General features: G+C 37.1%; 1 protein-coding gene across 1 annotated transcript in view; it reads left to right on the forward strand.

Moving 5' to 3' along the window:
* Positions 1-414: 414 nt before the first annotated feature.
* The window catches only part of PRTG (protogenin), a 123,427-nt gene continuing 96,360 nt past the window's right edge, over positions 415-27,481 (forward strand). Inside the window, exons 1-2 of the mRNA XM_042941947.1 lie at positions 415-508; positions 2,674-2,976. Of these exons, the coding sequence (XP_042797881.1) occupies positions 415-508; positions 2,674-2,976 (397 nt within the window). The remainder of the gene's footprint in view (positions 509-2,673; positions 2,977-27,481) is intronic.

The following is a 27,481-nucleotide window of genomic DNA, read 5'->3' on the forward strand; positions in this document are numbered from 1 at the left end:
CCCCGCGGGACAGCGACAGGGCCGCCACTGACCCCCTCCTGCCGTCTCCATCCGCCGGCCGCACCGACCTCGCGGTCCCCAGACCAGGGGCCAGATGTAGAAAGTAGTCCCAGGCCGGCAGCGGCGGCGCTGTCCACTCCGCCGCCCCCGCCCCCTCCAGCCGCCGCCTCACTCCGCCCCCAGGCCGGACTCTCGGGTCCCCCCCGCCTCCCGCGAGCGGGTGTCCGTGCGCCGGCCTCGCCGAGACCACAGACACCCGCAGCCGGCCGCGCAGTGCCACGCCACGCCGGACCCCGAGCGGGAAGCCAGGCTGCGCGCGTCCAGCCGCGGCGCGGGGAGAGCCCGGAGGCGGGGGCCGGCAGGAGGACAGCGGCTGCAGGGCGGCCGGGGAGCATGCCCACGCAGCCCAGCTGAATGGCGCCTTCTCTGCGACCCCTCGCCCGGCTGCGACCGCCAGGGATGCTGCTCCGCGCGCTCCTGCTCCTGCTGCTCCTCGGCTCCGGTCCAGGTGGGAGCGCTTTCTTTTGCGTGTCTCTGCGCCTGTGGGGTTGGAGCAGGCGCGAGTGGGCTGGGGAAAGAAGAAACCGGGGCGGGGGGCGGGTGTTGGGGGAGCGGCGGGGTCCTCCGCGGTGCGCTGACCACTGGATCCTGCCCGCTCCCTGCAGCCAGTCGGGAGCCCCTGTTGGAGGCGCGAGCGGCTCGCGGGCGCTGCGGGGGCGCGCGGGCAGAGCTGTGGGCGACTCTCCTGGCGCACGCCCCTCCTCGCAGCGCTCCCTGAGCCGCAGGCTGCAGGGCCGTGGCGCCCGCTGTCCACTCATCCCCCTTTCTCCTCGCGCCATTGTCCGGGCTCCGGCCGCGTCCCAGCGTCCGCTACCAGCCGCAGTTCCGCGCCGCCCGCCCGGGCCGCCGCGGCGCACGTGGCTTTATTTATATTGTTTCCTTAGTGGCAGCCTTGCCACGCAGGGGGCGCCGCGGTTTCTCGAGGCTTCCCCTTTTTGCAGTGGGGTTTCCTCCATGTTTTAGGGCTGGGGAAAATGGGTGAACTCAGCGTCCAGGTCAGCGCCCCGAGTGCCCCCATTTTCCAGGATCCAGATCAAGAGAGGAGGAAACAGGAGGGGTGGAATTGGAAAGACAAGAGGGTTGGAAGGTGCGTGGCTGATTTGTGCTCTGGAGGGGAGGAAGGTATTTAAAGAGGTTGCCCCCCCCCCCCAAACACACACCCCACCCCTTGTAGCCAGGTGTTTTGGGGCAGGGCCTGAAGTGTGTACGAATGTGAAGATTCCTCCAAACTCCAGGTTAGCCTTGTGCAAACTTGGATCAACTAATTTTTCTCGTTTGTGTCTGTGTTGGTTTACCCTCAAATAGATAAAAATGTAAAGTGGATGTGGTGGTTGTAGGAGACGGGGAGGAGAGATGTTCAGGAGAACGGGTACAGGTTACAAACCCCCGACTTTCCTCTTCTCTGGACGAATTAGTTTTTGTTAACATGAAAAAAGGATCAAAGTCAGATGTGACTCGGAAACACAATGGGCGCCTTCCGGAGCGGTCCTCGAAGCGCCGGGCTGTTAGGGTCGCTCGAGTAATCCCAGGCATACGTTAGAGGTCCGCAGCCGTAGCGTGGGAGCGTGACTAGTGTGTAAGTTTCCCGAGGACCTGCCTTGATGAGAAACAGATCAATCCCGGGAATTTGTAATCATGGATTCAGAACATCAGAAGGAAGATTAAATGTCCCAAAACTCCTAACACTCCCCAATCAATATGCCAGACTTTAGCTGGCCTTTGCACCGAATGCAAGAGGTGACAGGGTATTCGGTGGTCATTGCATGCCTTCTCCTGGCAGGGACAGTGTGTTTGCTTAGGATGAAGCCTTTCCTCTTCTCATAAAAATGTGTATTGGTTGATTAAGCAATCTCCTATCCCTGTTAGACTGTTAGGACCAATTAGTCACGCACTTTTTTCCAGCAGTTGGTGGTTCTAAAAAAAAAAAGAAAGAATAAAAAGAAATAAAAGTTTTCTAATCCGATCACCCCCTGAGTACAATCACCAAGAGTTACCAACATTTCAAAGTTGACTGTCCATTAAATACCTACCTTACTCTGCAGATAGTAAGTAAATGGTTCTCTTTCAAGGAGAGGAGATAGAGTCTTTGCTGTAAAAGGACAGATATAAAGATGCAAACTTGTAATTTGTCACAAAAGATAAACGTACTTCCCAAAGGAGTAGGTGCCAAGGGGTCCAAAACACTTCAAGGGACAAGGAAATAAACTTGCTTGTTCACAGAGTTGGAGTTTTGCTAATGATTTCTTGTAAAATTAGACTTTTACGACTTACTCTGTTCAAGATCTTTTTGACAAGCTTGTAAAAGTAGCAAACAGCTTGTGCTTTCCTGACGATTTTGATACTCTAGCAAGGAACTTGAGAACACGATTCTTACAAGGCAGAGAAGATCATGAAATCTTCCCTATGCTTTTAGAGTGGATGTAAAAGGTGATTTTCTGATTTGTTGAAAAGGTTTGCCGAAGCTTAGATTGGTTTATTAAGGTATTTATAGGGTAACTAATATGGTTTGTTAAACTTTGTCATGTTACACCCTGCATATGTGTGTTACCATTGTGTGTTAAGAAATGATTTTATACCTATAATTCTGGATATGCCCCCCCTTTTTCCTTATAGGAGTGTGGTGCTTTAGTGAACTGTTTTTTATAAAAGAACCACAGGATGTAACTGTCACAAGAAAGGACCCAGTCGTTTTAGATTGCCAGGCTCATGGAGAAGTTCCCATTAAGGTCACATGGTTGAAAAATGGAGCAAAAGTGTCTGAAAATAAACGGATCCAGGTCCTGTCTAACGGCTCGTTATACATCAGTGAAGTGGAAGGCAAGCGAGGAGAGCAGTCTGATGAAGGATTTTATCAGTGCTTGGCAGTGAACAAATATGGAGCCATTCTTAGTCAAAAAGCACATCTTACGTTGTCAAGTAAGTATTTAAATTCTTCGTTGTTTGACACTTTTCATGGCTACATTTTGATGATATTTTTGATACACTATGTGCTAACCCTGAAAATCACACAAACATTAACAATTACCTGGAGTAGTAGTTGATGCTAACTAAAGCATGCAGAAAAATTTGAGAAAAAATAAATAAATTTGGATGAGTGATTAAGAACAAAAGTCAGGTTAGATTTAGAACACCTAAGTCTGTAGAAGTGGCTTTATATAAATTTAAGTGTTTGACATTATGGGAAGAGTTGGTTGTAAAAGTTTGGCTAAAACAGCAAAAGTTCTAAAATCTCATCTTTCGTAAATTAATAATTAAAATTTTAAAATCACAAGCAAATCTTCCTGCTTCGTAGATGGCCCTTGAGTGCTAAATCTTTCTTAAAGCCCAACCTTCCATTTCTCCGAGTGCTTTAAGATCACTCATGTTGCTTTCTAATTGTAGAGAGGGCATTGGCCAGTAATTCTCAAGCCTTTGAAGTATTCCTAGTCTTTTTCTGCTGGGAAAGAAAGAGGTTAAGGCCACTTCCATATTATGCTTAATGGATTTAAACCAGATCTTGCCCCCTTTATTCCAGTTGTCATAAAGTTTGCTGTCTAATGATTTCCTTTGTATGAACAGCCCCATCAGATCAGCCATTTGTCCAAGTGATCCAGTGGTTGGTGTCTGACCTGATATGTTGGGTGTAAAGATGGGCGTAGGATAGACGGGGATCTCCTTGTTCCCACTGAGGCTTTCCACCTTCTCAGGAGATCTAACATGCAGCACTCAAAATGACAATAGGCAGTGTAAATCTTAAAATAACAACTGTATCTTAAAAACAGTTTTTACAGGCATCCTAGCTACATTCTTTTGTTGATCCACAAAAGATAGATTTTGTGCTGCACCAACAAATTGATCATTTACAGGATGAACAATAGGAAGAGGGAGCTCTTAAGATAAAAACTTAATCTTAAGGAACTAGTTTCTTCAGGGCCTACACAGTTGAAATTTAGGGAGGTATTGGCAGGGGTTTTCTAGGTGACTCACTATGCCATAATAGTGTATGGCAATGTATATGCTACCATTGTATTAGTATTTACTTGTGCAATAATGATTAAATGTAGAAAATAAGTTGCAAGCAAGTATGTTTATATTGAAATATGTCAGAAAAGTAGAAGAGTTTCTAATTTTAGCCCTTCCCCAGAGTAGCAAAAAGCTCAGAATTTCTGATAAACTTTCTCTTTTGTTTTCCATAATCAGTGGCCAGTAATCATTTTGTTGTCGAGTGATGTTTTTTTCTGTACTGTGCTGTTTTCAGGACAATGTGCTTTTTATGCTTATGTTTGGTTGATTTAATTTTTGTGTAACATAAAGTTGTTCTATCGAGTTGTAAATTTTTCACCTTTTCAGTGTTGTGGAAAATGTTTCATCCCCAGGAGCTGTAGCTTGTATTTCTTTCCTGGAGAGGAGAGGAACAGGATAGAAAGGTGGAGGGAGGCAGATGGGCCTTGAAAGGATGAAGCATTTATCATGACCACACACTATTTCCAGGACCTCCTTAGAAGCCTGACAAAAAAAAATTCTAGGGCACCGAGAAATACCTTGAACACACACACAGCTTTGAAGTCTGAATAGCATAGTGAGTGTTATTAACAGTGAAACAAATTTAGTGTTGGCTTTTTGAGCATCTATTGATTTTTATAACTTTGTAAAAAATAATGGATAATAAATATTAGATGTGAATCATTTTGAAAGCTGTTGTAGTGAGGTTGTTTTCATATAATGAATAGGGGAAAAAAACCTTTCTAGTGAAACTATGTAGAACTTTGCTTTGCTGTTAAATGTCAACTGTAGTCAGTTACAGGGACCACACTTCATAGGCACACATTTTATTTAACTCTGCGGAGGTATTTTGCTAGGACATTGCATTCAGTATTATAGATTTAAAATTAATGCATGCATAGTGGTTTTAGATTTCCCTTTAGAAATTTGAGACTTCTTAGAGATTCTGAATTCACAAAATTAGTTTTGATATTTAAGAAGCAATGTTCAATGATGTGGGCTCAAATGGCTTTATCCTATGTTCAGAGTAAAGACGTTATACATATTAAACAGGAAGAGGATAGGCATTAAATGGACATTCTGTTTTGCTTTTTTTTTTTTTTAAGCTAGTTCTCCTAGTTATTGATAGCAGCAGGGTGCAAGTGTGTTCTTTTTATTTTCTAATCAAAGATTTGTCAGCAAAGCATATCTTTTGGCTCAGAAGTGTAATAATACAGCGTCTGAAACTCTAAAACTTTAATCTGCACAAGTTTAGATTTTTAACACACGGGCAATCAAGTCTTGGTTTCTAAACTTAGGAACTAGAAGCTGAAAGTTGCACTCTAGGCAAGAATTCCATTATTCATGTGTAAATTAGGAATTCACAGGGTTAAAAGGTTAGAAACTGGCCAGGATGAGGTTTACCCTTGTGATAAAGAGCAGATGACCCTCATTCATTGGCCAAAGCTTTCATGTAGCTCTTCTGCAAAGTTAGTTATTGCCATGAATTGTTCTTGAGGAATGCAGAAATTCAAATGTGAACAGGCCTTTCCTTAAGTGTCACTATGGAGCCTTATCTCCCAAGCACATCAGAGCTGGCTGCAGGGACAAGGTTCCTCCCCAAAGGCCTGGAGGCTTGCTTTCCTGTTGTTCATCGAAGCACAAAAGAATTTGTCTAACTTAGTTTTTCTAAGGCATCCCATTTTTAAAGGAAAGTATAGGGTTAAAGTAATATTTAGGTTTTTTAAAAAGATAATCCTTTTTATGGATAGGCATTTTAGCTGTTTTACATTTTCATGAAATTAGAATAGAAAGGGGAATGTGTGGGAGGCCCTTCTTCTGGTTGCATGCAAAGCAAGAACAGAGGATTAAGCGGTTTCCTATAAATTTCAGTGTTTTTAGCTTTTGGCAAATCGAATTTTCACTTTCACGGGTGCTAAATCTTCACTCTAAATAACTTAATTTAAATATTTTAGTAGTAAGAAATAATCTGTGGGCATTTTGATGTTTCTTGCATTCTTAACATTAAAGTAAGATAAATTTCATAGGAAAGCATTAGTGTTGTAAAATGGTCTCATATTTCAACAAGTTTAAATGAAGATAAGAGAAGAGACATTTGAGAGAAGTAAAGGAGGAGGCGGGTTGTGTTCTGTGATGTGTAAAAGACTGGCTGTAAGCTAGTGATTGAACAGGAAGCTAGTTGTTTATTTCCTTTCCATAAAAGGTGGAAATTGAAGTCTTTGGATAGAGGGAAAGAGAACATAAAGCTGGTTTATATTTCTTAGGTATTTCAGGACTGTTCACATGGGTGAAAAATAATTTTTAAAGTGAGTATTTGTAGCTGGAAGACCATAGTATTGTAACTTTATGATTTTTTTTTTCAAAATTTTGAGGTTAGTTTTGGCATCTACAAAGTTGGGGTGGAGGAGGGGGAAGATGGTCTGTTTCTATACCTTTACATGGCAATAGTGATTTCTTTTAAAAGGATGTAGTTTGTTTTCCATGGATAAAATGTTTATCACTTCAGTTTAAATGGAGATGACACTTGAGAGGTTTTTTGGTGTTGTTCTTGTTAGATTAATGAAAAACTGTTCTATGAGTGTGATTTCTGTTTTCAAGAGTAATACATAAATTATAACCCAAAGTCGATGTTGAAATGAGTTCAGACATATTGAGAACATTTAATGATTCACATTAAAAAAAAAAAAAAGGTGGGTGGTTGAAAAGAAAGATAAGCACTGGGAGAGTGTTAGCCTACATTTTGGATTTTATTAATGATCAGGAACCCAAGATGAAGCTTTTTGCTACATTGTTACTTTTTATTGAGATTTGTAGGTGCTGTAAAGGGTAGAGCTTCTCTTACATGTGTGCAATTCACTTCAAGCTCTAATTCAAGAGTAGTAGCAAAAGTAAAGGTCATTTGATTTCAGAAAAATAAGACAGAACTGAGGTATTGAGAGAGACCAATCTACCAACACTGTAGGTAAGGTTTACATGATGCTTTCTGGGATCCAAGGTCTTTAAAGAGAAGCGGTGATAGTTCAGAAGTGTATGTTTAACTTAAAATTTGACCATCTTAAAATTGCTTCAATCAGAGAAGTAAAAGCACATAGAGTTCTACAGGCTTATATAGGATGACACTTAGTTCTTTAAGTCTGTCTACTTAAAAGGTTTATCAGGTACCTGATAATCTCTGGGTAATGGAACCAGTTTTTCCCACTTTGCACTTGATTAGTGAGGATCATTTCTCATCTTCAGAAACCTGTAACACTATCTCACTGTTGTTCAAAGTTGTTGTATTTTAAATTTTATAACCAAGCAGGATCCATTAAGGGGTATAATTATGATTTGCTTTAAGATGTATATAAGTTTGTTTATTTTATTTCTGTCCAGCGTCTTAATGGAATTTTGCAAGGGCATTTGGTATGCCCTCTTTTGTCAGCTATCTCTGATTATTCTAAAGAAAGGGTCTCACTCTCAGCTGTTGTTTGCCAAGGGATTTGTTGTCATTGCTCCTGAATTTAACAGCTGGGCCTATTGATGGAGTACAAAGCAATTTAAAAGAACACCAAAAAACCAAAGAACAACAACAAAAAAACAAACAAAACACAAGAAACAACCAAATCTTTTAAGCAAGGTGTTAGGTTGAAGGAGTATTTCAATTAATAAATAAATGTATTTGAGGTTACTTTTTTGAAAAGCCTAATATTCCTAGCTACAATTTTGAGAGGTGATTTTTCTCTCTCATAGGCAGATTTGCTCACTTAGGATTGATTACTTTCAGCTTTTAAATTGGCATTTTCTGTGCTCATTTTGGCAGCACATATACTAAATTGGCATTTTCTATTTATATGAAAAATAATAGTGTTGGACATTTTGTTGAGGATCATACTTGAATTTTAAGAACAGCTGTGGTTGTGGAGATGTTTTAAGAGAAAACTTAAAAATTGTACCCCAGCTTAAGTTTTCACTTTCAGTCAAGACTATTTTAATACTTCTGATTTTCCAGACTCTTTAGTAAAGCATTTTTTTAAATCATCATTTAAATTTGGTAAATAAGAGAGTAAGAAGAAGACACAGTTGTGATCACTGAACAATAAATATTGGCAGTTGCCTTAACATGATAGTCTGCACATAGCAGTCTCACAGCCAGCAGTTGCAAAAAAGGTAAAAATGTACTAACTTACCTTCAGTGGCTGTAATTCTGTAGCCAAGTGAATCGCTCCAGGGATATGTATTGCAGAGAATAAAGGTGTCATCCTCACAAAGGTCTCTGACACTAATCTGACAAATACTTTCCTGACTTTTACATTCCTTTTTTCTTTTTTTCACCTCTGGTTCTCAGAAACTGCTTTTGATGAGCTTTAAAAGCAAAATTCTTATAGGCTGAGCAAAAGGCATGACTTAAAAATGTTTATTCTTTCAGTTTCTGGAGGGTTTGCCCTTTATGCATGTTTGTGTGTATTTGTCTGTGTATGTATATGTATGTATGTATTGCTTTAGCATTTGTGATTGGATTAATCAAGTGACTATTGGAGAATACAATCATTATCAGGGTTCTGGTTTCAAACTTGTATCCTCACTGAGCTTATTTCTAAGGGACTGATGGAAGGGAAATTTTCTTTTAAAGATTCACTTTATGAAATGATAGTAAATCCCCGTTTAAAATAGTGTGATCGTTTTTGTGTGTGCTTTTTTAATGATGCTGCTTTATATGGACTACTTTCTCTAAATCACATTCTTTTGGAGTGATCCTCCACAATGGCCTTTGTATTATTTTGTGGTCTTTTTGGTACTACTCAAAATGGATCTTTCACTCCACCAACCTTAAAAAACAATAACAACAAAAAAGATACTGTATTTCCTGTGGATTGCATTTCTCAGGGTTTCTCAGCTTTGGTGCGATTGACATTTGGAGCTAGGTAATTCTTCATTGCGGAAGCTGCCTTACGCAATGTAGGATGTACATCAGCATCCCTGGTCTGTGCATACCAGATGCCAGCAGCACCCCTTCCCAGTTGTGAAAACCAAAAAACGCGTTGTGGGAAGCAAAACCACCCCTGGTTGAGAACTACTGATGTTTCTGACAGAGGTGGAAAACTTTCCAAGTGATATTGGGCCATTACTTATTTTAATGGTGTCTGTTTTATGCTTGATAATCTACTTTTTTTGGGTGTTAACAGCACTAAATTTATTGATTGAAGAAGTAGCTACTATTTTTAAGTATTGTGAAGGAAGCTTGATTAAGAAAAATGTGTTTGGGTCATTTTTTGTCTGAGTGTGAGTGATGTCGTCTCTCCATTCCTTATTCACACAAGGTACATTTAAGCCTGCTATTAAGACTTCACTCTTCTATAGGTCCATTCATTTTGATTGTAGTATTTAGATCTTTTCTTGAGGATATCTAGTCAAAGAGTAAATGGAAATTGCAGTGAACCCTGTTTATTCAGTGCATTTTATTTCCTTGATGTGCTGGGCATGGTAGTTGAAAAAATACGATAAATCTCCATGTGTGGTAAATATTAAAAAAACATCTTTTGTGATGATCTGCATGGACACAAGTAAAACTGTATGAGGTTAACAGCCCAGAGAATAACATTTGCTGTGTGGTAGGTGGTTCTTTGAGTGAATGGTGAACAGAAATCTTTTCAGCTGACTCAACAGTACCAGAGACTGACTTTGGGCAGAAACAATTTTAACTTTCTCTAGATAATGATGTAAAGATGGTAGTGTCTTGAGAGGGAATCAAGGGTAAGTAAAGGGAAAATAATTAGACACTATAGTATGTTAACTAGCACACAGAAAGTTGCAGGCAAATTTTGAGTGGTTATTATGAAGTACTTGTTTTAGATTACTTGATAGCAGTGGGTGGGGATTTCATATTCTTCATCTTTCTCAAAGTATCACTCTTTGTGTTTGGCTTTCGTTTTGGTTAGCTATTTATGCTAGTTAATATTGCTGTATGCAGTTGGTCAGCTGTAGGGCCAGTAGCCACTGGTTGCCCAAGTGGCCATTGAGATGGATGAAGGAGGGAGCATAATCTTTTCATGAGTGGCTCTAGTGCTGAGCAAGGATGGCTGAACATTAGCTTTGTGTGTTCTACTCCAAAAAAAGTGCTTGGAGTAGAACAAATCATCAGTTCAAATTAGAAGAGAAAAATGCACATTCCCTTATGTTTAAGGAAAATAGTATTCATGTCAAAATAGAATTTTAGTGTTCTTCAGTTCTTGTTTTCTTATTCTTGTAGTCATTTCATAAAGAAACTATGAAGTTGACAGGTGCCAATAACTTGTAAATATTCTTAATGCTGCTATAGATTTGAAATGAACCAAGCAAGCTTGGTTCTAACTTTATTTTTTTAATATTTATGTACTTATTTTTGAGAGAGAGAAAATCCCAAGCAGGCTCCATGCTATCAGTGCAGAGCGCGCCGCAGGGCTCAATCCCACGAACCGTGAGATCATGACCTGAGCTGAAATCAAGAGTCAGATGCTTAACTGACTACCCACCCAAGTGTCCCCCTGCTGCTGTGTTTTTCAGTTCAGTTGCTCAGAGCAGTGGTGGAAAAGCAGAAGGACAAAAGACCAAAGAACCAATCATTTATTTCTTCTCCATTGCTGGTGACTTATATGACTGTAGACAAATCACTTAATCATTCTGATCCCTACCTGTCTATATGTAAAACTGGGTAGTTGGGGGGGAAAAAAGGAGGGGGGGATGGATGTTGAGCAACATAGTACTCTTATTTTTGTAATTCAGTTGTTGTAATTCTAAGTAAATGGCCAATAAATTATATTTTTTACAAGACTGAGTCCAATCATACATTGTAAGAGAATGATTTAAGTCATTGAGAGAAAATTAAAACAGCTTGACCATTATTTAACTTAGTACTTTTAAGAATTCATAGTATTGCTGTGAATCATAGGGGAATCTGTTTTGGTGGGTGGGGGGAGTCTTAAACCAATACTGATTCATTTGAATTAGTACTGTTTTTAAGTACTATTTTTAATAGTACTATTTTTAAGTACTATTTTTAAGTATTTATTTTATAGAAAAATAAGTTACTTTGGCAGTGGGCAGTTCAGAATAGTTGGGCCCTTTGAAGGTTGGCATAGTATATGAAAGATGTAACTTCACAAATGTGTCTGGTTTTGCTAACAATTAATAGTGTATTCTGATATTTATTGACTCTTTTAAAAAAAATAGTGCTAGTTTCATCTTAACAGCTTTGCTAGTATATTAGTGTTTTAGTAGAAATAGATTATGCTGCCTCCTCCCACCCACCACCAATTCCTATTAAGAATGATAAGGTTTAATTTTCCCCCCAGCCTTCAAACTGAGTTAGCTTGAGTCCCTCTGATTGGATTTAAAGTAACTCCAATTAAAATATTGACCTCAAAGTGAACACATAATAAGAAAAAAATGCTTTGATGTTGGTATTGCTGTTTTGGTATTTCTTTTTAAAAGAGAGATGACAACTTTTTAAAAATAATTTTAACAGTTAAATATATTTACTGGTTTTTAAAAATAAAGCTCATTTTTTTATGTGTTCTAGAAACATATGCTTAACATATGTTTTATATGTTAAATAAAGCTCATTTTTATATGTTCCATGCTGTCCTAGTAATACTTTTATCATAATTTTACTTGAGGGATCAACTTCAGTAAAGCAGCAAGATTACCAAAAAGTTTCACCAGAATATTATTAGAGTTATCCCAGTGATGGAATACGATTTCTTCAAAACCTGCAAGGATCTTTACCTGGATGATTTGCCACATTTTTAGAAATCTGTGATAATATATGAAAGATAGTATACCAGTAGGAGAAACTTGGTGAAATTTAAGTTTAATTTTCAGTCCACCAGATGTCTGCTTGGAAGCTATGATATTTAGGGAGAGAATTTTACTGCTTAGGAAATGGTACACTGAGAAATTACAAGTGAATCCACAGTTGGTCAGTAGAGAAGTGACTGATTTCTTATATTAGAATTGACTCTTCTCAGGACAAAAAGAAGCTGACAATCAGAAGTTTTGCCCTGTTAAACAATTTTCAGAAGGGAATGACATTTTTAAAAAATGGAATGAAAGACCAAGAGAAAGTACATTATTAGTTTTCTGATTTCCAAACTTTTAAAGACTTGTTAAGATACTGGCCATGAGCATTTTGAAGAGATAAGATTTTCTGAAACCTATAGTCAGTAGAAAGTCCTTGCTCCCTAATTTGTCTTGCGGTATCATTTAGCGTTCCTTCAACATGAGTTAAGATCAAACTTGTAGTCATAGGAATTTCTATTTCGCCAATAAGGATTATGAAGTTGGAAGGAGTACCTTGCCCAGGGGTACAGATGCTAGATCTGGGACCAGAGCTCAGGTTAGCTTAGAGTCTAGTCATGAATTTGCAGTGTTTAAGTTAAAGATTTTCTGGGACGCCTGTGTGGCTCAGTTGGTTAAGCGTTCCGACTTTGGCTCAGGTCATGATCTCACGGATCATGGGTTTGAGCCCTGTGTCGGGCTCTGTGCTGACAGCTCAGAGCCTGGAGCCTGCTTTGGATTCTGTGTCTCCCTCCCTTTCTCTCCCCTCTCCTGTTCTTGCTCTCTCAAAAATAAGTAAACATTTAAAAAAATTTTTATCCTATGTATTATGTGGAAATGTATCCTTCTATATTCAAATATATTTCATCTAGTCCGGAATATAGAAAAGAGAATGGTAATGGAACTGACCCTGAGATTAAAGACACTTCTTTAATTTCGTAATATTTATTTTGAAAGTATGACTTTGGGGTGCCTGGATGGCTTAGTTGGTGAAGTGTTCAACTCTTGGTTTAGGCTCAGGTCTTTATCTTGTGGTTCTTGAGATCCAGCTCCATCTGGCTCTGTGTTGACAGCATGGGGCCTGCTTGAGATACTCTCTCTCCCCTTGTCTCTCTGCCCCTCCCCTGCTCACGCTCTTTTGTGCTTGTGTATCCTCTTTCTCTCAAAAATAAATAAATAAACTTTTTTTTTTAAAGAATGACTGAAAAAAAACAAAGTATGACTTGGGGTGCCCGAACGGCTGAGTCATTTGAGCATTTGACTTCTGCTTAGATCAAGATCTCTTGGTTCCTGAGTTTGAGCTCCCCCATTGGGCTCACTGCTGTCGTGCAGAGCCCGTTGTGGATCCTCTGTCCCCCTCTCTCTCTGCCCCTCCCCTGCTCACACACCACACTCTCTCTCTCAAAAAAAGAAAAGTATGACTTTATCAATGCACAACTCACCCTTTACTACTGTATTTGTATAAGGTTTTGTTGTTGATGGTGATGTAGTAAATAGGCAATTTTGAAATAAAATCACTAATGTGTTTCTATTTAAAATGTCCTGTAACGCTTCATGGAATTTCTTTTCCTGTGTAGAACCTCAGTGCAGTGAGATTGACGTCCAGTCCTTTTAGAAGTTTGGCAGTTGATATATTTGTACAAATGGAAGTTTGAGCTAAAGCAGTGGTTTTCAATGTATTTTTAAATAACTCCAATGGAGTGAGGCTCTTTCATAGTCAAAAGGTTGAGATTTGGGGTGTGTGGGTGGCTCAATTGGTTAAGTATCTGACTTTTGATTTCAGCTCAGGTCATGATCTCATGGTTTGTGAGATCCAGCCCTGAGTTGCACTCTGTGCTGACAGTGTGGCGCCTACTTGGGATTCTCTCTCTCCTTCTCTTCTCTCTCTCCCCTGCTCTCTGTCTCTCTCACACACGCACTCCCTCTCTCTCAAAATAAATAAACACTTAAAAAAGAAAAAAAAGGTTGAGATTTAAATAAATGGTTGATTATGTGTCATTATTATTATCTCCTGGAAAGATGGGCATAGTGATAGCCTATGTGTAGCATGGAAATTTTCTTAGTAGCAGTTTTATTGAGCTAGAATGCATAGATCACAAATTTCACCTTTTGAAAGTATTTATTATTCTTTGGGTTTTATGCATCTGTCACCACTAATTCAAGAATATATTCATCACCCCAAAAAGAAACCCCACACCTCCTGGTTGTCCCTTCACCTACACACTGGAACCACTAATCTAATTTCTCTCTCTGGGTTTGCCTATTCTGGATGTATCATAAAAATAGAATTGTACAGTTTGTGGAGTTTTGTGTCCGGTTTCTTTCACTTAGGATAATATTTTCAAGGTTCATCCATGTTGTAGTATGTATCAGTACTTCATTTTCATGGTTGAATAAGATTCCATTGTATCATGCACCACATTATATTAGTCTAGTCATCTGTTGATGAACAATTGGATTGTTCCTTCTTTTAGCTATTGTAAGGAATTCTGCAGTGAACATGGGCATGCAATTATCTGAGTCCCTGTTTTCACTTCTTTTGGGCATATGCCTAGGAGTGGAATTGCTAGATTATATGGTAATTCTACATTTAACCTTTTGGGGAGCCACCTAACAGTTTTCCATAGTCCCTGCACCATTTTATATTCCCACCACTAATGTGCAAGGGATTTAGTTTTTCCATGGCCTCACCAATACTTGTTATTTTCCTTATTATTATTATTATCATTATCCTATAGTAAATGTGAAGTGTTATCTCATTGTGGCTTTGATCTGCATTTCACTAATGACTAGTGATCTTTTCATGTATTTATTGGCCATTTGTAAATTTTTTTTTTGGAGAAGTATCTACTGCCCTTTTTTAAAAGTAGGTTGTTGATTTTTTGTTGTTGGGTTGTAGTAGTTTTTGTTTGTTTGTTTTACATATTCTGGATATTAAACCCTTATCACTTTTATGATTTGCAAATATTTTCTCCAATTCTGTATTTTGTCATTTCACTTTTTTGATCACTTTCTGGTTAATGTCCTTTGATGCACAAAGTTTTTAATTTTTATTAAATCCAATTTATTTTTTCTTTTGTTGCTTATGCTTTGTTATACCCAAGAATCCATTGCCAAATCCAGTGGTAGGAATCCAACTTCACACTTTTGCATGTGGAAATCCAGTTGTTCCAGCACTGTTCACTGAAGAGACTATTCATCCCTTGTTTTTATTATTATTATTTTTTTATTAAGAGAGCACAAGCAAGGGAAAGGGGCAGAAGGAGAGAGAGAGAATCTTAAGCAGGCTCCATGCCCAGCACAAAGCTGGATGCAGAGCTCCATCCCATGACCCATGAGATCATGACCCAAGCAGAAATCAAGAGTTGGCCACTTAACCGACTGCATGACCCAGGCATCCCTATTCATTCCTTATTGAATGGACTTGGCACCTTTGTTGAAATCTATTAGCCATAGACATGTAGGATTTATTTCTGGACTCTTGCTTCTATTCTGTTGGTCTGTATGTCTGCCTTTATGCCAGTACCATACTATTTTGATTATTGCAGTGTGAAGTAAGTTTTAAATTAGGAAACGTGAATATTCCAAATTTGGTCTTTCTTAAGACTATTTTGACTGTTCATAGCCCCCTGCACGTCTACGAATTTTATGATTGGCTTCTCATTTCTGCATAAAAGAATCTTAGAATTTTGATTTGGATTGCTTTGAATGTGTAGAAAACTTGGGTAATACTGATATCTCAATAATATTAATTATAATTAATTAATAACAACATATTATTGGAAAAGTCCATGTATTCAGGTCTTTATTTTCATTCAGCAGTGTTTCATAGTTTTCAGTCTGCAAATCTTTCACCTTTTTAATGAAATTTATTCCTAGGTATTTTATTATTTTTTTTTTTTTTACAAAAACCAGATTCTTTTTTTTTTTTTTTTTTTCCAACGTTTTTTTTTATTTATTTTTGGGACAGAGAGAGACAGACAGAGCATGAACGGGGGAGGGGCAGAGAGAGGGAGACACAGAATCGGAAACAGGCTCCAGGCTCTGAGCCATCAGCCCAGAGCCCGACGCGGGGCTCGAACTCACGGACCGCGAGATCGTGACCTGGCTGAAGTCGGACGCTTAACCGACTGCGCCACCCAGGCGCCCCGCTAGGTATTTTATTCTTTAAGATGCTTCTGTAAAATGGAATAGTTGACTGCTGGTGTGTGTAAGCCCAATGGCTTTATGTGTGTTGATCTCATACCCCATAATTCGTCTGAATACATTTATTAGCTTTAGTAGCTTTCTTGTTGGTTCTTTGGAATTTTCCATATATAGAATCATGTTATCTGTGAACGATATAATTTTACTTTTTTTTTTTTTTTCTGGTTTGGATGCCTCTTACATCTTTTTCTTATCTAATTCCTCTGGCTAGAACTTCTAGTACAGTGTTGAATAGTCTGCACTTCCTGTTCCTAAAGCAAAAATATGGCTGTTATCACTGCAAAAACTGCAGCATCTGATGGGAAAGTGCTTATGTGTGGTACATACAGGTTACTAACAAGGCTTACCTCAAACAGTTTTGCAGAACTTGTCAGAAGTCTTGTAACTCTTACCAAGTGGAAAATATCACCTGTCAAGTAAATCAGATGTTTGCATTTTGTACCTGAATTGGGTGGTGGTAGAGTTTTAGTGTATGGGTATTTTTGTAAAAGAGGCTAGGTTTCCAGTAACCTCAGGTTTTCATTACTTTTTGGTAGGAGTTGTAGAAATAATATTCAACTGGAATATGGAGCCTCGGTGTAAGTTTCCTTCTGCTCTTAAAAATCTTGGTCATGTTAACCTCTTAAAATACTATTACCTCACTTGCCGTGTGGAAGAATGATTACCTGCTACTCAGAGTCTAAGAGAAAGCAAACTGGGTAACTGGTTTCTAAAAAATACATATGTGTGTGTGTGTGTGTATGTATTACATACATATATGTATATATTTTCATATATATGTGAAAAGCTTTCTGTGTTTCACCATTGAGTATGGTGTTAGCCATGGATTTTCCATAAAATACATTTATCATGGTGAGCAAGTTCCCTTATATTTCTAGTTTTCTAGGTATTGTATGATGGAAAGGTGTTGGATTTTTTCACATGCTTTTTCAGTGTCAGTTGCAGTGATCATAGAGTTTCTTTCCTTGTTCTGTTAATGTTGTATATTGATTTTTTTTTTTCTGTTGAACTACCTTGAATTCCTGGGATAAATGTCACTGGAATAAATCTCACTTGGTCAATACAGTCTTTTAAATATGATATTAGATTGTTTGCTAATAGTTTCTTGAGATTTTGCATCTATATTTATAAAGATGTCTGTAATTTTCTTGTGATGTGTATCTGGCCTTGACATTAGAGTTGGGCTCATAGAATGAGTTAGGAAGAGTTCTTTCCTCTTTGTTGAGAGAGTTTGTGAACATTTGTGTTAATTCTAATTTAAATAATGAAGCCATTTGGTCCTGGACTTTTCTTAGTTGGGAGGCTTTTGATTACTGGTTCAGTGTCATTACTCATTATAAGGCTATTGTGATTTTTAATTTTTGAGTCATTTAGATAATTTGTATGTTTTTAGAATTTGTACATTCATATAGTTTATCTAAATTATAGGTGTAAAGTTCATGATATTGTCTTATAATCTTTTTTTTTTTGTAAAGTTGGTACTAATGTCCCCATTTTTGCTTCTCTGTTGCTTCTTTTTTTTTTTTGTCAGTCTAGCTCACTATTTGTCAATTTTGTTCATCTTTTCAAATAACCAGTTGTTTCTGTTGAATGTCTTTGTTGTTTTTATAGCCTCTATTTTATTTATCTCCATTCTAATCTTTATTCTTTTCTTCCTTTTGTTAGCTTTGGGTTTAGTTTTTATTTTTTCTCATTCTTAAAGATGTAGTTAAGGTTATTGATTTGAGACTTGTTTCTTATTTAATGTAAGCATTTACAGCTACAGATCTTCTGAGCACTGCTTCCACCAAAACTCCATAAGTTTTGGTGTGTTGTATTGTATTGTCATTTTCATTAGTCTCAAAGAATTTTTTTTCTTCTTTTTAAAAATCTCTTCTTATTGGGACACCTGGGTGGATCAGTTGTCTAAGTCTCAGTTTTGGCTCAGGTTATGGTCTCATGGTTCATGAGTTTGAGCCCTGCATTGGGTTCTGTGCTGACAGTGCAGAGCCTGCTTGGGATTTCTCTTTCTCTCTTTCCCTCTCTCCCTCTCTCTCTGCCCTTCCCCGGCTTGCTCACTCTCTCTCTCTGTCAAAAAAATAAACATTAAAAAAAATTGAAATTTCTTCTTAATATTTCTTCCTTGACCCATTGATTAATAGTGTGTTGTTTAATTTCCACTTGGCATGTGAGTTTTCCAGTTTTCCTTCTGTGCTTGTAATTGGAGAAGATACCTTGTATGAATTTAATCTTTAAAAATGTATTGGGACCATTTGGTCTGTCCTGGAGAATGTTCCATGTATACTTGAGGAGAATTTGTGTTCTTCTCTTACTGGGTAGAGTGTCTTTATATGTCTATTAAGTCTAGTTAGTGTACAGTATTGTTCAAGTCCTCTATTTCCATATTGTTCTGTCTAGATGTTTTATCCATTGTTGAATGTGCTGTGCTGAAGTGTCCAACTATTATTATAGAACTATTTATTTCTCCCTCAATTCTGTCAGTGTTTGATATATTTTATATATATATATGTGTATATATATATATAACATATATATATTTTATATTTTTATACATGTATGGCTTTATATATACATGGATCAACTCTGTTGTTTGGTGCACATGTTTAGAATTGTTGTATGTTCTTGATGAATTGACCCTTTTATTAGTATGTAATATCCTCCTTTGTCTCTTGTAATGGTGTTTTACTTAAAATCTGTTTTGTCTGCTATTAGTACAGCCACCAGCTCTCTGTGAGTTATCATTTGCATGGAATATCTTCCCATCCTTTCACTTTCAGCCGATTTATGTCATTGGCTATAAAATCTATCTCTTGTAGACAGCATATAGTTAGATCCTGGGTTTTTTAATCCAGTCTTCCAGCCTCTACCTTTTGATGGAGACTTTAATCCATTTGCATTTAATATATTTACTTATAAAGAAGGATTTCTGACATGTTGCTGTTTATTTCTGTACGTCTTCTATCTTTTTGTCCCTTCTTTCTTCCACTACTACATTCTTTTTGGTTTTAGTTGATTTTGGTTAGTGAACCATTGTGACTGCCTTCTCATTTCTTTTGGTGTATATATTTAGGTTTTCTTTGTGGTTACCACAGAGATTACACTTAATATCCTGTATCTTAACAATCTAGTTTGAATTGATGCTACTTTAATTTCATTCTCCTGTGAAGTTCAGTCTCTCCTTTTATGTTACTGTGATACATTACATCTTTATACATGTGTGCCCAGTAATAGAGATTTGTAATTATTTTTATACATTTGTCTTTAAATTATGTAAGAAATAAAAGTGGAGGTACAACCCAAAAAATAGAATATTGTTGACTGTAATATTTCCCTATTTAGTTACATTTATTGGAGATCTTTATTTCTTCATATGGCTTTGAATTACCGTCTACTGTCCTTTCATTTCAACCTGAAGGACTCACTTTAGCATTTCTAGTAGGGCAAGTCTAGTGGGATAAGCTGCCTTAGCATTTGTTTATCTGGGAATTCTTAATATCTCCCTCATTTCTGAAGGACAATTTGGGTATGGAGTCCCTGTTTCACAGTTTTTTATGTCTCTTTAAATATGTCATCCAGCCCCCATGGTCTCTGATGAGAAATCAGCTCTTACTCTTATTGAGGAAAAGTAAGATGTGATGAGTTTCTTTTGCTGTTTTCAAGATTCTCTTTTTTTCTTGCAGTAGTTTGATTATAAGTATTTCTTTGTGGATCTCTTTAATTTATCCTACTAAAATTCATTGAATTTTGTTTGGTAAATTCACTTCTTTCATCAAATTTGTGAAGTTTTCAGTCATTATTTCTTCAAATATTCTGTCTATTCTCTCTTTCTATCCTTCTCTCCTCCTTGTAGAACTCTCACAGTGCAGCTTTGCACAGTGGCAGTATTGTAGTCAATGAGGTTTATCAGGGGCGTGATTATTGGTAATAGAAGTCTCACAGTGCATATTATGGCCTGCACAGTGGGGTCCCACATGTCTCTTAGGCTCTGTTCACCTATCCTTTTTTTTTTTTTTTTTTTTTTTTTTTGCATATCTGTATTTTCTTCCCTATGGCTTTTATTTTTTTTAAGTTTTCATTTAAATTCCAAGTTAGTTAACAGTGTAATATTAGTTTCAGGTGTACAGTTTAGTGATTCAGCACATACATACAACATCTGGTGCCCATCAAAATAAGTGCATTCCTTAATCCCCATCACCTATTTAATCTATCCCCAACCCACCTCCACTTTGGTAACCATCAGTTTGTTCTGTATAGTTAAGAGTCTATTTCTTGGTTTTCCCTTCTCTATTTCCCTCTATGATTATTTGCTTTGTTTCTTAAATTCCACTTATGAATGAAATCATGTGGCATCTAACATTTAATGCCAGATAATAATAGATAATAGCAGCTGTGTGGGGGGAGGATCATTTTCTATGCACTTTACGTGTATTTATCTAATCCTTATTATAATTTTATGTGATAGATACTATTATTTTCATTTTAAAGTTTGAGCATCTGAGGAACAAGATCTTATTCATTGCTGATGATTTTGTCTTTTCTTTCATGATTTTAAGTATTTTTATTATCTTACAATTTCCTTCAACTGTGCTATTACCTCAAGTTCTTGAGGTGTCAGCCTCCTTTTCATGTCTGGTAATTTTCCCTTATGGCAGATTGTTTCCTTATGTGATTTTTAATTTTTGATTATGACCTCATCTTCGGTAAGGCTTACTGTATCCTATATTATAGAAGTATTTGTTTCTTTTTGGTGCCCCAGTGTTCCACTGGTCACAAACCAATTGTGGTGTTAATTCTTTGCTGCTCTACATTAGTTGTATACATTTACATTTTACACAATTCTGTGGTATAGGCCAGGGGTTTATATTTGTCATGGTAAACATTTTCTCTCATCAGTAATAAAGCCTCCTGATTGCTAATCTGGCTGGTCAGTGAGTTTTTCTACTGACCCTTTGTCTAAGCACGGTCAAGATCCCAACTTCAAGTCTCCATTAGTTATGTTGTGATGGAACAATAGCACTTCCTCCTTCCAGAAGCCTGTAGCCACATCTGGAGCATCATGACACCAGGCCAGAGTTTACTACTCTGACCTTGACCTTGAAATTTTGTTAGTGGTGGTGATACTGTTTTGAATATGTTCTGTGCAGCATTTCTAAGTGTTTTAAAGTGGGAGAGAGCCTCTATGTTCCCTGTCTACTGTTTTGTAAGGAATGAAATAAGGATGGAGTCTTAAAGAATCTCTTTGTACCTTATAAACGACATGCCTGATGTTTGAGGACTTAGTTCCTAACTACCTAAGTTCACTTCTCTGTATAATCCTAGCTCTCTTCATTTTAGTTTTCATCATTCCTCCTAACTGCATTTCTGTCTTTCTTTATTATCTAGTCCCCATGTTAGTTAATGGGATTTTTCAGTGACCTTAAGTGATACATCCTTCTACTTCCAGAGCCCCAAAATACTTGGCATGTTGTAGGCACTAAAATACTTGCTGATTGAGAATTTTGTGTTTAGGCTTATTTATGATTTAGGACTATCATTCATTTTTTTGACATATATTTATTGAAAGCCTACTCTGCTAGGTCCTGAGAATGCTGTGGTTAATAAAAATCAGTCTCTGACTTCACTGATTAGTTAAGGAGGGAAAGGAATTCATACATAAGTAATAACTAATATAGTATGGTTGTGCAGTAGTAGAGTGTGCTCCTAGCAGAGTTATATATGTGGTATTATTTTCCCCAACTTTTTTTTTTTTTAATTTTTTTAACGTTTATTTATTTTTGAGACAGAGAGAGACAGAGCATGAACTGGGGAGGAGCAGAGAGAGAGGGAGACACAGAATCGGAAGCAGGCTCCAGGCTCTGAGCTGTCAGCACAGAGCCCGACGCGGGGCTTGAACTCACAGACCGTGAGATCATGACCTGAGCCGAAGTCGGACGCCCATCCGACCAAGCCACCCAGGCGCCCCAATTTTCCCCAACTTTTTATGTCAAAAATTTTCAGATCTACAGAGAAGTGGAAGGATAGAATGAACAGCAGAATATCTTTCACCTAGATTCCCAGCTGTTAATTAACATTTGCCACATTTACTTCATCCTTCTTTCTAAAAAAGTTACAGACGTCATAACACTTCACCTCTAAATACTTCCTTATGCATCTCTGAGTCTGGGATAGAGAGTGAGGGGCACTTAAGAACAGGTGCTTGTGGAAGTGATGTCTAAGCTAAAATTTAAAGGAAAACTAGATTTTAGTTAAATGAGGGGGGTGCATAGGTCAGTAAGTTACAGTAGTGAGAAACAACATGGTATGTGTGGAATAATAAGCTTTTTGGTGTTGCTGGAGAGTAATTTCAAGGAAATAGTAGCCAGAAATGCAGTTGGAGATGTGGGCAGGATCCACTCAAGGAGACTCATTATATACCATATATCATTTTAAGGAACTTGCAATTTAATCCATGAATGATGAGCTGCAGAGGATTGGATTGGTCAGTTTTTTTAGATCCTACTAGAGTCTGGGAGGAAGACAGAAGTCAGGTGAACAGGGCTAGAGGCAGGTTGGAGGCTGTGATAGCAGCAGGGTGAAAGCTTATAAGGGCCTGGACTGGAGCAGTGATAAGGGGATGAAGGAGAGAGAGAGACTTTAGGTTATAATTAGGATTAAAAATTGGCAGTACTCACTAGATGTGGGGAGTAAGGGAGAGGAAGAAGTTTGGGATGATGTCAGTATTTCTAGTTTGGGTAACCTGGTGAATGGTGGGCCACCAACTAAAGTAGAAAACACAGGAAGAGGAACTAATACAGGGATCAAGGTTATGAGTTTGGCGTGGAAAATGCTCATTGTAGGTGTCTGTGACATGTCTAGATGGAACTGGTTAGCAGGTGGTCCAAAAGAACAGTTGGGAGTCAGGAGGGGCATGGCATAAAGATACTGAGTTGAGCATCACCAGTTATTAAGAGGAGTTTAATTCATGGGTGATTTTGAGCAGGATGAGTGTGCAGTGCAAGAACCATGGTCAATCAGCAGACACCAAAGCAATTGTCAGGAGAGTAGGTAGAAAACCAGGAGAGTACTAAATCACAGAAGCCAAGGGAGAAGTTTCATAGAGCTTATGAAGCAATATCAGATGCAGCAAAGAGTTTCAATAAGATAAGATTTGAAAAATAATCTTTGTAGGAGGCACTTAATAGGTCATTAAAGTCTTAGAGGGAAGACAGGTAGAGTTTTTAGGGACACAGAATTTTGCCTGAAACTTAACAGCAAGGTAATTTCTCATTGTTTTAATATTGTCCAACATTGTAGAAATTAGAAATAGAAATAATTAGAAATTAGAAATAATACTACTGTGCTATGACTTAGCAAACTAATACCATTTTATCTTTTCCTGAAACTTATGAATGTCATGGTTATTATCAGAAAATTTAGTGTAAAAAATGGTTAAATTGCTACTGAAATAACTTTTATCTGAAGTAACTGTTACATATGTACAGTTCTGCCTTGGGGAACATAGTCTTTACAAATAACAATCAATGAATATATGAAACTATTAATAAGCATTCATTGTTTATTAAAATTCTGGATTCCATCTATTAAATTCCTTCAAAATATGTATGGTACTTCTAAAATTTTAGCCTATCAGGTCTTCAGCTTGAGAGAGAGAGCTTGATTTTTAAAGAAACAAGCTTTCCTGTTCTTTATTTTACCTTCTAACATTAACTTTGCAGATAATGTTGATGTGGTATAACAAATGCAACCATTTCTCATTAAGCTGTAAATATTAGAAATATTTTATTAAAGTCAGTTAAAATAAGGAAAACAGTCAATCCCCCAACCCTTGTTTTTGGTGTTTTTGGGACTATGACTTTCTAAGCAGTTCAGTTACTCAATTTTAATAAGCAATCCAACTAATATAGTGGCTTAAAAGTGTGTATGTTTGTAAAACCAATTATGTATGCATGTGTAAAATTATTTATGAAAAGTAATTTGAGTCTCAAATCCATGTTTGAGAAGGTCAAATGAAGATACTGCATTAAAAACTTGGATGAATTTTTACAAGATTGTTTTAAGAAAAAAAAGATTCCTGTTAACTTTAAAATGCTGGACATTTTCATATATAGTGAAAATTATGATGATTTTTAAAAATATAAGAGAGAAACTCTCATCTTAATGAAACAGCAACATAGGTGTGTCGTTAGTGAGATAAGGACATTTGGTTCTTCAAACATATAGTGCCCCACTACATAATAATTCACTAGATTAAATGAAATTATTGATTTCTGCTTCATTACTAACATACATTTATGAGAAGTTTCTTCAGCACCATAGCACAGTGTCAAAGGTCATAACTTTCTTTCTTTGGAAGAATAAAAGCTTTTAGATGGCAAATCCCAGAAACCTTCACTGTGGCGTTTTGCTTTTTCTCCCTTGCATAGAATTACTGGAGAAGCATGGTTGAAAGAAACGTCTCATAAATCAGCAGGAGAGAGCCTTTACTCTGTAAGGCTTTGTAAAATCATTAACTACTAGTAGAATTCCACTGCAGGATAATATTGTACTTTACCTAGATTTTGACAGTTTTCAATAGGAAATGATTTATTGTAACATGCCTTCTTGTGTATACAGTTTCTTGTGAAATGTCATTTATATTCTTAGTTAAAGCATTCTGTTTGAAATAAGTTAGAAAAATGCACCTATTTTAAATACATACATTGTCTACTTCCCTGTAAAAGCCAGGTTTCTATGACATTAGGATGGACTATTAAAGAGTTAGGGATTTGGATGTTTCTGTCACTGAATTGTGCCATGTAACTAACGCCTTTGCATCAATGGCTGGATTTTCTACTTTTTATTAAGTTGTTTTGTTTATTCAGTTGTGGCTGACACCACATGTTTTACCATATATTACAGATCAGTTTGCATGTGAGGATGTGAATCCCATTTGAAAATGAAAACCGTGTGTGTATTTATTTATTTATTTATTTATTTATTTATTTGCTTGTTTATTTACTTCTTTATTTTAGAGAGAGAGCACAAGCAGGGTTGAAGGGTACAGGGAGAGGGAGAGAATCTTAAGCAGGTTCCATGGTTAGCACAGAGAAATCGCATTGGGATCATGACCTGAGCTGAAATCAAGAGTCGGAGGCCCCACACAGTGAGCCACCCATGCACTCCTGAAAAACTCTTTTAATTTCATAATCACAGCCTGAGTTTTAGGGACTATCAAGTTTTATAAATATATATATATGTATGTATACATATATGTATATATGTATACATATACACACACACACACAATGTGTATTTTTATTATATGTATTTTTGTGAAATAACTTTTCTATGCTGTGATGAATTCAGCAATTATAATTGTAAGAATTCTTCATCTCTTTGTATGTTTTGCTTAGGTAGATACAAAAAGAAACAAAGGACTAGAAGTAACATTTGTCTTGTAGTGGTCTGGTCTTTTGGGAAAAAAAAAAAACTAGATTATATTGTATTCTTGAAGATTACATCTTCTCAGCACTTAACTTGAAGGTAATTTCCATATTATGAAGATGTTGCAGCATCCTATTGAGACAGGCTTGGTAGTCTAAGACCTCTTCAATGACTCCTTGCTCCTGAGGCAACTATAAGCACTAACTATGAGTTTAGTGAGGTGGATTAGGGAGGAAGGGGAAGGTTCTGTAGTTGGCAGAGTAACTGTCCTTCAGCCATGATGAAAGCTCAGTCTTAGTTAACAACAAACTGGGATGTTATGATTGATAAAAAATTTTATTTGGACAATCAGCTGATCCTCAATCTAAATTCATTTATGAATTGGTAAATAATATTTCTTTTCAAGGAAAGTGCTATACTCTGTCTATTTGATTGCCTCTGGGTGGTATCTGAAAAGAATGAGTTAATGTGAACAAATTTTAAGCATTTTAATAGCCATGCACTTATTGGGTAATTTACCTGTGCCTTCTCCAACATATGCCAATTCAGAAAGAAATGAATTGTTTTCTCTCTCAGGTTTTCTCTTACTTGGAGTTGGTATTAATTAATAGACCAAACAAATAGTAGTTAAATTCCTTTTTGAGTTTCTTTCACTGCCTTTTTAGTTTAAAGATTAACCCTTTTAAAACTTAAAATCAATATTAAAATTTTAAATCCACCCCCACCCCCACCCCCCACCCCCAGACCTCTAGTTTGGATCCTTAGTACTCAGAGGTTTTTTTTTAAAGACTATAATTCCAGAGGACCCTGGATGTTTTGATCCCAAATCAAAGACATTTATCTCTTCTTTTAAGGAAAAAGGGATTAGGAACTTCCTGCTGCTTTTGCAAACACTGAAAGCATCCTTTAGGGCTTGGAGTTGCCCTAAGGTCACTTTTACAAATGCTTCAAATACTCTCAAGTCCCCAAGTTAGCTCCTAACTCCATGCTCTTGCTTTTAGGGATAAGGGCTAGAATCCCTAATAGTCTAATAGCTTTGTGTATAGAATCAATGAATCAATAAGATTAAAAACATAGTTGGGATTATTTAGAGAAAGTGTTCTTATTCCCGAAGGCAAGTGGAAAATCTTTTGATTAGCCTGAAACTTCAGATTTATTTTCTTAAAATTTTGCCATGGGCATATTGAAAACTAATTCATTAGGGAACAAATGTGAAAGCTTTGGCACTGAGGTCTTTGGATGATAGCATTTTGTTTCAGTGTAAGCTTGTCACTGTAGCCTCAATTCAACAATAGGTACATTACTTAATAGTTCCTTTTTAAATAAAATGAATATCAAGACAGCTGATATTTTATTAAATGTTTTTGGTGTTAATATGTTGTACTATTTGAATAAGTAAGAGATAAATTATTACGTTAAAAGAAAAATTATGATTGTATTCAATATGATTATTAGAATATCTTCTCTGTGTACTATAAAGTTCTGCTCCTGAGAGGTTAAAAAACTTTGTAAATGGCTATTTCTCAAAAGTTCCCCTGTGGGGTTACCATTTGAATTCATTAAACACAGAAATTTTTAAGGATTGTTTGTAAATGTCAACTTCAGTAACATCAAAAGATGTTTACATGTACGTTTAATAAACTGCTGCTCAATTTCAGTGCATAAATAACATTTTTTGGTAGAAAAATGTGTATTATCTCTTATAGATATTTTGTGTATGTTTGTTTTTAAAGTGTAAGTGGTTTAGAGGGTTGAGTAGTTACAATCTGGATTACATCATGACACCTGAAATGATCAAGTTAATATTTCAAATCTTATGTGATGCACAAGCAAGGGAAATCGTCTTTGTTTAGAAATTTAACCTTACCTAAAAGCCTTTTCTCCATTAAAAAAAAGATAAGGCAGTGAATATATGCTTTGATATATTCTCTCTGTGCCAAATACCTAACAATTATAAGTAAAACATAAGAATAGAAAACTAAAAAGATATCCTGGCTCAAAAACAAGAGAGACATCTGTG

Source organism: Panthera leo, chromosome B3 (assembly GCF_018350215.1).
Source record: "Panthera leo isolate Ple1 chromosome B3, P.leo_Ple1_pat1.1, whole genome shotgun sequence".
In the NCBI taxonomy this organism is placed as follows: domain Eukaryota; kingdom Metazoa; phylum Chordata; class Mammalia; order Carnivora; family Felidae; genus Panthera; species Panthera leo.